This window comes from Castor canadensis, chromosome 12 (assembly GCF_047511655.1).
Source record: "Castor canadensis chromosome 12, mCasCan1.hap1v2, whole genome shotgun sequence".
Lineage (NCBI taxonomy): Eukaryota > Metazoa > Chordata > Mammalia > Rodentia > Castoridae > Castor > Castor canadensis.
This window is the reverse complement of record NC_133397.1, coordinates 120,733,030-120,748,120: the sequence shown is the minus strand read 5'-3', so window position 1 is coordinate 120,748,120 and position 15,091 is coordinate 120,733,030. Positions and strand designations below refer to the sequence as shown.

General features: G+C 32.7%; 1 protein-coding gene across 2 annotated transcripts in view; it reads right to left on the bottom strand.

Annotated features, from left to right (window-relative positions):
• Col11a1 (collagen type XI alpha 1 chain) overlaps positions 1-15,091 on the bottom strand; it is a 197,516-nt gene that overhangs the window by 117,807 nt on the left and 64,618 nt on the right. For both annotated transcript variants that reach the window (XM_074050884.1, XM_074050883.1), the window contains exons 10-18: positions 14,252-14,293; positions 13,255-13,317; positions 10,430-10,504; positions 9,348-9,431; positions 7,604-7,660; positions 4,150-4,203; positions 980-1,033; positions 809-862; positions 622-675 (exon numbers count right to left, since the gene is read on the bottom strand). In XM_074050884.1, coding sequence (XP_073906985.1) covers positions 622-675; positions 809-862; positions 980-1,033; positions 4,150-4,203; positions 7,604-7,660; positions 9,348-9,431; positions 10,430-10,504; positions 13,255-13,317; positions 14,252-14,293 — 537 coding nt within the window. The remainder of the gene's footprint in view (positions 1-621; positions 676-808; positions 863-979; positions 1,034-4,149; positions 4,204-7,603; positions 7,661-9,347; positions 9,432-10,429; positions 10,505-13,254; positions 13,318-14,251; positions 14,294-15,091) is intronic.

Sequence of the window (15,091 nt, the reverse complement as noted above, 5' to 3'; positions counted from 1 at the left end):
AAGTACAATGGCAGATTTAAAATTTAAAAATACTCTCAATTACTTATTTTATGGGAATGTGAAAAAGTGGTACTTATATACAATGGAATTTTATTCAGACACAAAAAGAATGAAATTTTGTCATTCCCAAGTAAAGAGATGACACTGGAGAATATCATCTTAAGTGAAGTTAGGCAGGCTCAGAAGACCAAAAATCACATATCCTCCCACATATGTGGATTATAGACCTAAAACAAATGCAGTAATATTATTGGACATGGGTCACACACTAAGGGGAGAATACACACAGAAGGAATAGGGAAAGGAAGGAAATGTAAATCTTGAATGTGGTTAATGTGCTTACTGTAGAGGAGTGAATAAAGTAATCTTAAACTAACATCCAGGAGCACCAAGATCCCACCTCAATTTATGTTTGCGTACATAGAGTATTTTAATGTTCCAAACCAATGATACCATGTTCATAATATTATTTCTTTCCCCAATAACTACTAGATATAATAACTTACTAAATGGATTCAGAAATCATTCATTTTTTCTTCTGACTTCCTAAAGTATGTCAATACTAAAATGTTTCATAACATTCCTATTATCCCTGGATAAAAAGTAATAAATGTATCTTACCCTGTGACCTTTGTCACCTGGCAGACCTGGAAGTCCATCAAACCCTCGATCTCCCTGTAAAATTGTAATCATTATCATCAGCACATTCCCAGTCTAGACCTGTACTGTAATTTTATTTTAACATATATAATTTTCCAGGGTAAACTGACAATCAAGATCCAAATGCACAAATATATGAACTACTAACCTTTGCCCCAGGTTCTCCTGGCATTCCTCTTCCTCCATCAGCACCTGGACGACCCTGGTAATATCACCAAGAACAGGATTAAACAAGAGATTTCTAACAGAAAGCTAAATGTAAAAAATTGACTGATCATTTCAACTAAACATGAAAACACAAAATGAAAATTAGCCTTACTCTTTTTCCAGGTTTTCCTGTTGGACCAGGGGGACCTTGGACACCTCGAGGGCCCTATATCAAAAAAGTTAAATTATATGGTAGAATACTTGACCAGCAAACTGAACAACATCAAGAGAGATGGTTTCAAAAATGGATATCCTCGGAGCTCTACCTCACCATTTAGATAAAAGGAAATTACTTCCATATAAAGAATTCACATTATACAGAAGATAAGAGAATCAATTTTTCTAAATGACTTCTTACGAATGGATTAAGAAAATGTGGTATCTATACACAATGTAATTTTATGCAGCCATGAAGAAGAACGAAATGTTATCGTTCACTGATAAATGGATGGAATTGGAGAACATCATTCTGAGTGAGGTTAGCCTGGCCCAAAAGACCAAAAATCGTATGTTCTCCCTCATATGTGGACATTAGATCAAGGGCAAACACAACAAGGGGATTGGACTTTGAGCACATGATAAAAGCGAGAGCACACAAGGGAGGGGTGAGGATAGGTAAGACACCTAAAAAACTAGCTAGCATTTGTTGCCCTTAACGCAGAGAAACTAAAGCAGATACCTTAAAAGCAACTGAGGCCAATAGGAAAAGGGGAATAGGTACTAGAGAAAAGGTTAGATCAAAAAGAATTAACCTAGAAGGTATCACACATGCAGGAACTCAATGTGAGTCAATGCCCTGTATAGCTATCCTTATCTCAACCAGCAAAAACCCTTGTTCCTTCCTATTATTGTTTATACTCTCTCTACAACAAAATTAGAAATAAGGGCAAAATAGTTTCTGCTGGGTATTGAGGGGGGGGGAGAGGGAGGGGACGGAGTGGGTGGTAAGGGAGGGGGTGGGGGCAGGGGGGAGAAATGAACCAAGCCTAGTATGCACATATGAATAATAAAAGAAAAAGGAAAAAAAAAGAAAAGGCTGGACAAAAGGCTATTACAAAGAATAAAGCTGTCTCTGTAAAAAAAATAAATTAAAAATAAAAAGACTCACACTGCTTATTAAGTTTTTATGTAGACATATGATTGCATATAAACAAAAGAAGAACAGTGGTACGTTTAAAAACTTAAAAGTACTCTCAATTACTTATTTTATGGGAATGTGAAAAAGTGATACTTATACACAATGGAATTTTATTCAGACAAAAAGAAGAATGAAATTTTGTCATTCACAAGTAAATGGATGGAACTGGAGAACATCATCTTAAGTGAAGTTAGCCAGGCTCAGAAGACCAAAAATCATGTTCTCCCTCATATGTGAATTATAGACCTAGAACAAATGCAGTAATATTATGGGACATGAGTCATACACTAAGGGGAGAATATACACGGGAGGAATAGAGGAAGGGAAGGAAGCCTATATCTTGAATGTGGTTGATGTGTTTACTGTAGAGGAGTGAATAAAGTAATCTTAAACTAGCAGAGGCCACTATGGGAAGGGGACTAGGAAGTAGTGAAGAGATCTGGTAGAGATGAACCAGTGTGGGTTGTAATACACATGCGCATGAAAGCAATGCTAGGAATCTCTCTGTATAGCTATTTTTACCTCAAACTAGAAAAACACTATGTTTTTCTTTTTATCTTACATATTTTTTCTCCAACAAAATTGGAGAACAAGAGGGCAGAACAGGCTCTGCCCAGGGAGCTGGGGGAAGGTGGCACAAATGATGTCTACACATGTAAGTAAATGTAAAAACAATAAAAAAATTATATTGAATAAACACCATCCATCCTCATTCTCTTTTCTTTCCAAGGCCTTTCCTTCATCTTTTTCTTCATTTTTGTCTTCTCCTGGTTATCTGGTGTCTCATCACAGTTATACTGGATTGCAATGATCTTTTCTGATGGTTGAATCTCCTATTTGATTGTAACTGCTAAAGTTTTTAACTAAATACTCCTGCTACTTAGCACAGGTGCCTTGCATGTTTCTTCAATTGTCTACAAAATGCTGGAGGTTAAAATTTTTCCATATATTGTCTTTATATTTATTAGCAATACAACATGATGTTATATCAATATGTGGTATTAATATACATGTTTTAAATAAATTACTGCATAGCTAATAACAGATCAAATGTAATTCCAGTAAAAGTAATACCTAGGACATTGTATTTAACCACCTTCTCTCTTTTCAACCTTAAACAATTTGTGTATACTGAATATAGTAGGAAAATGAAATAAATCCTCTTTTAAAATTACAAAGAACTTTTATGATCACCATAAAATGTTGATTCTGGAAATATAAAGATAGGACTGATTATAACAGATTACAGATTATAGCTTAAAAAAACACATTACAGGAGAGGATACTACCCTGAACCCAGCTGGAAGACAAGGGGCAATAATAGTAGGACAAATATTGTTGGTTTTAATGAAAATGATCCTTCCTTTGATATAGCATTTCTCTTTTGACATAGGGACTCAACGAAAACTGAAAGATCTACAAACATTGCTGCAGTACACTTTCAGATTCCTTTATTCCATAAAGAGATGAGTGTGATTTTTTAAATAGATGTTCACGAACTTTGTAAAAGAATAAACTGACTAGATTTTCATGTAGTGCATTTTGATATCTTCATGCAATTCCCAGGCAAGCTACAAGTGTTCCCAACCTCTTACAGCAATGTTAACCAAATATGAGAAGGAAAACTGCCACATCTAGAGTCAGCCAAATATCTTTATCAATTTTCTTTGAATACTTTTTTGCCATTTCAACATAAACTATGGTGTATGCACATAATGGAATATTGCTCATGTAAATATAAATCTTAGATCCTTTTAAAATTTTACCTTACATGTTTACAGCTATTCTTAATTTCCTCATTGTATGGAGGATTGAAGACATCTTCTCTTAAGTATATTAAATAACTTGTTATGAGACAATGTTCTAAATTTACTCTCCACAGAAAACATGAATGTGAGGCAGGACCTCTATAAGCACATTTATAATTGTTTTCTCTACAGAATCTCCAGTAACCTGCATACTCTGAAGGTCTAATACCCACGTCTGTCCTACCACAATTTAAATATTGTTTAAATGAACTAAGTTATTTGACAGTAAACTGACCACTCATAATTTTTCAACAGAGATAACAGACTCATCACTTTCTTAATAGACAGAATGCAGTGAATAATAAAATGAGTGAAAGGAACTTTTTCTTTTTTTACCTGAGGACCTGGATCACCACTCTCACCCTTGGCCCCTGCTGAGCCAGGTCCCCCCTGTAGAGAGAAATTGAAGATATAACCAATTAATTTAGCATTTACCTCAGAACATGTATCCACTATTTGCACTTGAGATAAACAAATATATTTAATCACATCAGAATGAATTTATGAATTAATACAATAAGCTTTTTGAGTCCATTCCTTGAAGTACACCTCTTCTTGGCAAATTCACTAAATTTTGGTGTTTGAGCTTTATTTAAAGGTATTTATTTCACTCATAACTACATAGGCGCCAACCTCATGAAATCACATTGAAATTTGCTTTAATGTGCTCACCAACATAATACTTTTGATGATAAACAAGCTATTATTTATCATTATACTGTGATATAGTACTAGAAGAACACATTTTTACTGAATTATATATGCACTGAGTCTAACCATAAAATAAGATTTGGCAAAATCCTGTTTTTATACTCAGGTATTCCTCAGGTGTTGAACTGTATGGTAATAAAGAGTTCTGGATATATGTTATATCACATTATATTATAATATTATGTTATATTACATTACATTATATTATATTATATATTATCCTGAATAATGTCAAAGCATTTTCCCAGATTCATTTGTTTTTTCCCCATGAGAATAATTCATTATAACAAATACCCCTTAATTGTGTACATACTTTAAGGAGTGCACTGAAAACCTGACACATTAACTGAGAGAAACATCCAATTCCTTCACACTGGAGTTTTTGAAACACAGACTAGGTCATTCTCATGCCCTAAAAGCTTTGCGACGTTAACAACGAACACAGAAGTTACAATTAACTTCAGGCTGAAGAAGAGTTCTTCATGTGTTTAAGAAGTTTTGGATTTATGTAAATCAAGACATGTTCTGTTAAATTAAGTGTTTCATCTGAATCTGAAAAGGCTATCTAGAGCCTCCTTGTGGCTGCAGACTAAAATAACTACTGATATGACTAAAAGGTGCTATGGAAGTCAAGTAGCATGAATTTTCTAATCTTGAAAATTAGAGAAGTGATGACTTCCAAGCCTCTAATGAAGAATTCTTGCAACTGAATTTTTGTAAGAGAAAAACGGATTCTACATTAAATCAGATCATTAACCACTGAATTGACTAAAATTATAATATGCATTATATCCTTTGTATATAAGCACAACCTACCTAAAAGATTATAAACACCTTGCCCAAATACTAATTGTAAAAATTTTCACATAATAATTGACAGTGACAGACTATGTCACTGTCATATGTAGAACACATTTTCTACATTTCCTGTATATTTTACTGCATAAATCTCATTTATCCATAAAAATGACTGGATAAAATCAATGGCATAAAATAACTTTTCATTGAAAGGACGTAGATTTTTATGTTAAAGTATTGGTGTAGGCTTTCTCTTCTAAATCTTAATGTATAAAATAGTTTTAGACTCTAGAATTAAAAGATATTTAAAAGACTGTCATAACTTAATATTTTGGAACAAAGTATAATAAAAGAGAAAATGGCGAAAGGAAATAATGAGATTTTTTTTCCTCTCCATTTCTGTTTTTGGAGCCTAAAACTTCCCATAACAGACACAAGTGGATAAAATTATTTGATCTTGACCACAGCATTAATGTTTACATGGTTGCCAATGGTTTCTCTGTCAACATAGTCTGGCCCTTAGTGATTGGTTAAGACCTGCTGATGTCAAATGTACCTATTGGTTCTGCTCATCTCTGCCTTACTCTGCACATCCACTTGCTTGTGTTTGTCATTGTAATTAAGTTCCTTTGTATTACATAGTTTCAGTGATCTTAAACTGTAATTAAAGAGCAAATGGAAAATTTCCAAATAATGGTTGACCATAAGAATCAACCAGCTCATTCATTAAGTATATTGCTGGCCAGTTCCAATTTTGACAATATAGTATCAGAGTCCCAAGTTCAGGGATCAAAACATTTTTTTAAAAACCCAAATGATTCTTTTGTCCCAAAATACTGTAGAATATTATGATTCTTTCCTCAGAATGTAAATTTGAGTCACTAATGTGCAATTAAGTGTTAACTCTACATCTTTATTCTTTAAGTAATCTTTTTTATTCTTTATTGTATTTTGCAAAGCAGACAGTAAAAACAAATGATAAACAGTTGAAAATTTATTTAGAAAAGCATATAAATTCTTTTCATCATTTTATCAGAACATACATTTCACAAGGGTATATGATTAGATACACAGCTTTCAGAATACAAAAAGTGAAATTTCAAGATAAAGTTAAGGGAAATGCAAATTTATGGAAAATCACATTAACTCGAATAAAATACATGAGGAAAGCTACTAATCATCCTAATGTGCTCAGTAAAACATTAAATAATTAGAAAGCTAATCATTCAAATTCAAACTAATGACTGAACTATTATAAGAACATCACAGATAAGATTTTAGTTTTTACAGTAATATATTCTACAAATAGCTTTATTTCAATAAAGGAAATGGCAACCATATGAGATCATATAAAGGAATAGAAGAAAGAATCTTTATACTGAAAGCAAATACGTAAAATAGGAATTATTTTCCAGTAAAGCTAAAATTAATGAGGATCCTTGTTTGAGTATTATGGTGATCATTTCTTGAAAAAGAATATGATTAGAAAAAAATTTTTGTATTTTTTGTGAGTTGTTACACTGCTTAACGTTGGTAAATTTCAGAATAGCTCAGGCTATTGTGGAAAAATGATTTGAAATACCTTATCCTGTTAGCACTCTTATGAGGAAAAGATAAAATGTTTCTATATGCCAAGACTCTCTAAGAGAGAAAGTAATTTCTCTAATATCTGAAGAAATTCATGGAAAATGGAGACACCCCTGCAGGTTAAATCAGTGATCATGCTTACCACTAAGATTGCACAATCAATTTCATTGATATCAAATATATTTTCCTTCTTAATGAGACTTCTATTTAAGATAAAATTAAATCTCAATAATGTGATAAAAAACTGCATTTCTGAAACTGAACATTAGGCAAGCAAATAATATATTTTTGAGAAATTAACAGTTGGAGATATGAATAGATTATATTTTTTATTTATTTGATTTAAAGACCTTTCTTTAAAACTTTTTTTATCAGAACTATTAAAACCTGATGTAGGGAGTGCATTCAATTATGATATATTTGATGTATTGTAAGAACTTTTGCAAATGCCACAATGTACCCCCACCCAGCACAACAATAAAAAAAATGAATAAATAGAGATTTGCTCATGAGGGAGACGAAAATAATTGAATTGAAGGGAATTTTTGAAGTAGAGATGATAGCATGAATAGGTGTATTACAATATGTCCACTACCCAGAGGTATGAGCAAAGACTGGCAAAAGATTTCAATGGAAATCCTAATATGAAAACTTTTACATTGTCTTTTTTACATTATCTTTTTGAGTTACCTACCACAGGACCTGGTCTTCCAGTTAGACCCATTGGACCAGGTGGGCCTCTCAGAGCAATCTAGAAAATAAAATAAAAAGTTCAGGAATGCTCTCCCGGAAAAGCACATTAAGACACATTAGGCATTTGTACAAGCTACTCTTGTAACATGATTAGCACAGTTATAATAGCTACAGGCTGGAAAGTACGGGTGTTAATGAAGAAGATGCAAGTTACCAGGATGAAAAAATAAAGTCTTATGTAATGCTTGGCAATGTTTAAAAAATGCTGACACTTATGGACAATCTTATGTCATGTATTATTATGATTTAATAATAATAAAAGTTAAAATAGATTTTAGAACAGCAGATTTAATAACTGATAATTTTCAACACTGAAGTACACTTCATAATAATATGTAACTTTCTCCTATTAACTGTGTATATGTAATTACCATCAAAAATATTTTTAAAAGTGAATAACTAGAGCTATTACAGGCAAGTGCCCTACCACTTGACCCAATATGAGGTATTATAAATAAAAATTTTCTGGCAGTATTTTAGCAAAAATTATAGTAATTAAAATCAGGAATAACAAAACAAAATTGGACAGGAAATATTATGACAATATACATTTAATAAATCTGAAAACAAATACTATGTACTGATGTGCATATTTTGTATAATCACAGGCATAACAGATTGGTTACATGCACTATTGTTACACTGAATATTAGAAATGTGAAATAAGCATACTCAAAAAGATGAAGCACTTAGAGTACAAAGGAAATAAATCTGATAGATGTCAAATTAGTGGTGTGTGTTATTTTTTAATATTAGTGAGTCCAAAACATGAGTACTTAGACTTATTACAACATATCAAAAACAATTCTGTGATGGAAATAAATGCAAAATTCATATTAGAATAGTGTATGAGATGAACACAACAGAATCTCCAAAATTCCACTACTAACTCACCATGAGATTTTTGACAATACACGTCTTAATCCTTGATTTTAAATATCTGAAAAATTGGAATTATGATGCTGGCTACCAATTTTTAAACAAATTAAGAAAGCTAATCAAACGAGCAATACTGTGGCTTCAAATTATTTACATTCAAATAATTACACTTTTTGAAAACAATATGCTTCTGTAAGAAAGATTATAGGAATATTAGTTAATTATCATAAATATCTTTTAGATTTTTATTACGTCATGGTCTAAGAGCCAAATATTTTTATGTCTTTAAACATGATGTAGCCAAATAATGATATTTTTCAGATAAATAGACTTAGTGAGTACATAAATAGTTTGTAATATTTCCTTATCTTTTGAGGTAATTTACATGAACATAAATTTATGATGATGAATAAAAGCTTATTACAGAAGGATAAAGGGAACAAATTTGTTTCAAACTGTATTTTCTTAATGGTATCAAGCAATTGTTGGTTCATGCCTTAGCAGAGAAAAATTGGATGTGAAAGATAAGGAAAATTAGGTGTAAATCCATCAGGACCATTAAAGGAAATTTTATGTGTATTGTTGGAGATTGTCAGAATTATCAATGGAAATACCACAAGGTCCACTTATTTAAGATTCAGTTAAAAAGCATCACTGCTGGAATGACAAATAGAGCTTTGGCATTTTCCATCTAAATTCCAAGGTCTATTCGGAAGTATTCTGTTGACAATGGCAGCACCTTCCACAGAAACCACAAACCTAGGGCTCAGAACCGGGTTAGGGAACCCATGCTCATCTTTTCTTACCCGAGCCTGCTGAAGAATGGCTTGAGCCTGAGCTTCCTGAGCAGAGATGGTCGGTCCTTTGGAACCATCGCCACCATAACGGAACTAGGAGGACATAACATAATGAAGCTCTCCCTTGGTCAAATATGTTGAATCAGGTCCCTTAGTCACCAGATAAAAGCCACTTACTCAAAATGGTGAAATTTTACAAAAATCAAAAGCAATTCCACAACTAGTCATAATACCTATGTTCTTTTAAAATTCTCCGTAGCACATTTTATTATGTGTAGAAACTATTAGAATTCACTGTCCATTTTTAACCTATAGTCTCTGATACTCTGGAAAAATCATTATGTCTTTTTTATCTATATAAATGCTACTCATTCTATCCATTCATTTGTACAAACTCCAGCTGTACTAAGTTCAGAAATGGTTATAGACCTATCTCTATTTTATTGACTAAAACTCCATGATCAGAGAGGAAATTTCCTTTGAGATTACCCATCCTTGAACAATTGCACACAAAATTGATCCTCCTCAATATTCCTCCACAAAATTCTTAGCCCTGACTTAATTTTTATTTATAATGCAGTATGGGTCAATTTTTTACCATAAGTAATTATTTCTTTTAACTCTATTACATTTAAACTTATAGATCAGTTTCCATAGCACATAAGCACAAAATTTTTTTTACAAAGGGCTTTTATAGTAAAGCCAACCATTTTGATCAATAATGACACTATATATATAACTTCTTCAAAAAGTCTCAACTACAGTCAGTATTGAGGTAAACTGCACACTGATATTATTTTAAACAACATATGATGCACATGCTAATGATATGACCTGTGTAAATCACATGACTAGAAATATTAAGAAAAACTTCACTGACAAAAAAAGTAATCAAATAATGAGACAATTTTAGTTCAGGGACTGATGTGTACCAGAAGTTTGTCTAGTAAAATTCTCCTAATTTTCAAAGTCTGTTTGATTTCGTATATCTCCCTCATACAATGCTTTTTAGTTGACTTCACCATAGATAGCACTTTTGGTTATAAGATAACAGGATATGAAAACCTCTTCACAGTAATAAACGTGCGTACCGGTAACATTAACATGGTGCCAGGAGGACCAGGTAAACCATCAGCCCCTGGTAAGCCAGGACGTCCTGGGGGACCCTAGGAAAGTTATAAATGAATGAAGAACAAAATTTGTTGAAAGCAGAATAACTTGTAATACCATAAGTCTATATTAACTAACTTGTATTTTCCCCACCAGATTGGTTAATCTCCCTTTGGCAAATACAACTAGAAAGGGTTATATTTCATTGCAATTATTTCAGAGGATTTTAGTAATTCTTGGTTATTAATGTACAGTTGGATTAAAATGGTAATTCTGCTCAGAGTTTAAACTTTTTAGCTTTAAACTCCCTAAGCTAAACAGTCCCCAGAGATGCTGAGAATAATCTGTTTGAGGGAAGCAAGTGAATTAAAGAAGGTTTTGATAATTTAAAGCAAAATTTATGTAAGTGATAAAAGATTTATTTTAAAATAAATTAATGAGTTTAAATTGTATGTGAGAATTATTTATTAGGTGCTTAAATAGCATGTATTTAATAGATGAGATATTTGATATTTTCTAGTTACTTTAAGTATGACCTTTAGTATATTATTAATGTAATCACCAATCCATCATGTTAAGACTAGCATGTTAAATTTAGTCACTAATTTATTTTGAGTGTTATTGCTTATGTATTCTCAGTGTGAATACATGTGCACATGTGAAGAAGTTAATAATAGGTGTGTATGTGATTATAGAGAATGTCACACATTGATGCATCTGGGTACAAGTGGATGACTTAGATATAAGTACATGACTGTGAACTATCAATACAAGAGGTTTACTTCTATATAAATGAGTCACATTTAGCAGTGAGGGTAGTAGATTACAAAATTAATCAGGAACTAGATATAAAGAATACAACTCCGTGGATATACTTGATACAAAAAAATGCAGCAGCGATTTTGAACTGATAATTTCTTTAAAAAACAAAAAAGAGTTAACATTAACTCTAGACTGACAATAGTGTATTTTATTTGAAATAATATTTAAGTAGGCTCTTGACAAGCTTTAAAAATCTTTTACATAAGTTTAAATAATGACTTCAATAAAGAAATAATTATTTTAGAGCTGATGAACCAATTCAGGTTATAATGATACATGGCTGCATCATGAGGAAACTCCCTATATACCTATCTGAAACAAACAACAATGTCATTTATTTTCTTTCACAAAACCAAAGAACATGAGGGCAGAACAGGTCCTGACTGGGGTGTACCAGTTGGAGGAGGAAGGATGTGGGAAAAGGCATGGGAAGGTGAATATGGTGCAAATATTGTATACACATGTATGTAAACTGAAAAATGATACCTGTTGAAACTATTTCTCCAATGGGGGGATGGCAGGATAAAGGAGAGTGATGGAGGGGTGAATTTAAATATAATATATGTGATATATTGTAAGAACTTTTGTAAATACCACAATGTACCCCCACCCAGCACAACAATAAAAAAGAGGAAAAAATGGGAGCAAATAATTATGTTAAATTCTCACAAATCTAATATGCTAGGTATAATTTCTCTCTAATAATATACCTCTTAAATTTGCTAGGTCATTCATATGCCTGTATTCTTAGAGAACAGTGTAGAGGTAAATCTATAACAAGGAATAGCGCCACAGGATCAATGAATCACAGTATTTAAAGGTGGCTTATGAAGAAATAGAATTTTAAAATAAGAACATAATAACTAAAGTGACTGATAAAACAAAATATTTCTATCAAACTAGATATATGAAATTAAGTCGCCCATGTAAAGAAAACACAAATGTTTGCATGATTTACTGATTTTTGTCCCCCCCCTTAAGTAACTGTCTGGTAGAGATGAGAACTTCTGAAATACTTCAAAATATTCATTCCTCAAATATAGAATAAAATAAAATATGTTTTTTTAAATTATAAATATAGTTGGGGTGTGTGGTGGCACATGACTGTAATCTCAACTATTTGGGAGGCAGAAATGGGAGGATTGTGGTGCAGAGGACAGCCTTGGAAAAATAGTTAGCATGACCATATCTCAAAAACAAGCTTGGCTTGGTGGAAAATGCCTACAGTCCCAGCTACCAGGGAGGCAAAGACAGGAAGAAAACACTTTGAGGCCAGTCTTTGCAAAAATAAGCCAAGCATGTTGGTACATGCCTATAATCCCAGTTATTGGCGACAAGAAGGTGGGTGGATCATGATTCAAGGCCAGCCCCAGGCAAAAGCATGAAATACTATCTGAAAAATAAATAAAAACAACACTTGTGGTGGGGTTCAAATGGTAGAGTGCTTGCCTAGCAAGCATGAGATCACGAGTTCAAATCCCAGCACTGGCAAAAAACACAATAAAGTAAAATTATAAAAATGTAAGGTATAACTAGAATGTATCTCTGACCCACTATTTTTTAAAGCAAAAGCAAAAAAAAAAACATGTTATAGACTTCTGATGGATGAGAAAAAAAGAGTAAAGAGAATTTATAAGAGTGTATAGAAACTTAACACAAATGGCCTCTGCATCATGGAATCTGGATCTTCATCTTCAAAGCAGAATTCAGGTTTATTAACTCATTCTAACAGCCTTCAATTAAATAACTATAGTAATCAGGAAAATAACAATTATAATTCAAATTTGAAGAACTGAATCTAAAATAATGTTTTTCTACACATGAAAATTGGCTATAAATAAAATTGTCTATCATAGATAAACGTTCTTTATTCTCAGTGTTAAGTATGACTTAACGGAATGATAACACATTAAAGTTGTAGAATACATTTTAAATTCCGAAATCCATTTTACATGTTTTTGTAATGACATGACCCTTCACTTACCCTATCCCCAGGGTCACCAGGGGGTCCAGAGGGACCTTGTAGACCTGGAGGACCCATAAGACCCTACAAAGAAACAGCCACTCATTAGGATTCAGGAAAGTTTATCATTCTAAAATCAAAGAACACCTCATTTATATTTCATAAATACACTCTTGTCTCCCAAACAATTGCCCTATTTAGGTTGCTGTGAAAAAAACAACATATAGGAACCACTTTGTAGCTAGCACAACCATTTCTCTATGAAGCTGTTCTCAGAGTGGAGGCAAATATCCCAGGGAAACAGGAAAGGGGAAGCTGCCAATGTAAAGTCCCTGAGGCTGAAGTTTGTTCACAAGTTCTTCCTGAAAAATGGCATACTCATAAGAGTAGATCTCAAAAATTTGATAGTAAAATTGAAAATGCAGGCATTTTATATGTTGTTTTACTAAGTATTTAAAAGAACCAATATCATACATTATTTCAGATGACAGAAATTTAATTAATTCCACAAAAAAAACCCCAGAGGATTCCTTACAAGGTCCAATGAGTTCAACTACCCGAGAATAATGACACACTAAGGGACATCAGTCTTATCAAGAAATGACAATGGAATTTGATAAATACTCCATGTAGAAGCACAGATAAGGCAGATCCAGTCTCCCTTAAATTCTCAATTCCATGCACTGAGAGATAATTAGGTCTCTGCCATTAGAAGAATGATGTTCTTTTTACTGCTATGATTTTCAGGTAGAAAGATGACAATTGGTTGGAAGATGCAGAGATAGTTCAGCAACAAAAATAACTGAAAGCAAATGTAACTCCAAAGCTCTCAAGAGACCACTGGGTACCAAGGCAGAATGCAGGTCAAGTCCAGGAGCTTCTCTGAGCAAACACTTCTCTTTAGACTTTAGAATATAATATTCAAATTCGTCTAAAACATACAATTCTAATAATATGAGAATCTGTATTCAATAATTTTGAAAGTCAAGACAAAAAATAATCATAAATCATTACATACTGCAGGTCCAGCTGGCCCTGGCGGTCCTTCAACAAGCATACCCTACAACAAGAAAAGACAGGCAATCTTTTACCCAGAAATATAACCTCCAGCTTCTTAACTGAGTGACTATAAGAGAACATTACACCATGGCAATTTAAAAAATGAATTTCTGTTCCTATGATACAAAATCACTTACAAACATATGGTCATGGGAAAAGGAAAAAAATCAACAAGAGAGAAGACATAGTCCCTGCTCCTACAGAATCTACAAACTAATCAAAAACAAATATTCAGACAAGTACCATTAAAAAGGAGAATATACTAGTTGGTCCCAAGAAGTATACACAAAGAACATTTGGCCAAGTTTTCCCTGGCACTCAGTAATAATGCCCAGCATTTTTTAATAGTACTTGTTGTGTGAATGAATGAATAGAAGAACTTGAATTGAGGGTAGGGAGAAAAGTCCAGGATGTAAACTAGGGAATGAAATATTATTTTAGGGCAAGAGCTTAGTTCTAGGAAAAACTGTATGACTCAACTGAAGCTGAAAAGTGTAATGTCACTCAAAAAGTCTTTTAAAGCCTTTGTGAGCTTGTGGGTTGCTCTCTCATATTTTGGAGTAATGAAACATATATGCAACATGGAACTTAAGCTCTGTCTTTTTCATCTTTATCTTTTCTCTTTGTTGTTGTTGTTTTTTTTAAATTTTGTTGTCTTTGTAGTTTTTGAAATGATTTCATGGCTATGAAGAAAACAGTTAATACTACCTCTAGTTTTAATGCACTAGTTTTCCCAAGGTTCTGGTTAAGGGGAAAAAATGTAAAATCATTTCCTAATAAAAATGTGTTCCTTACCAAT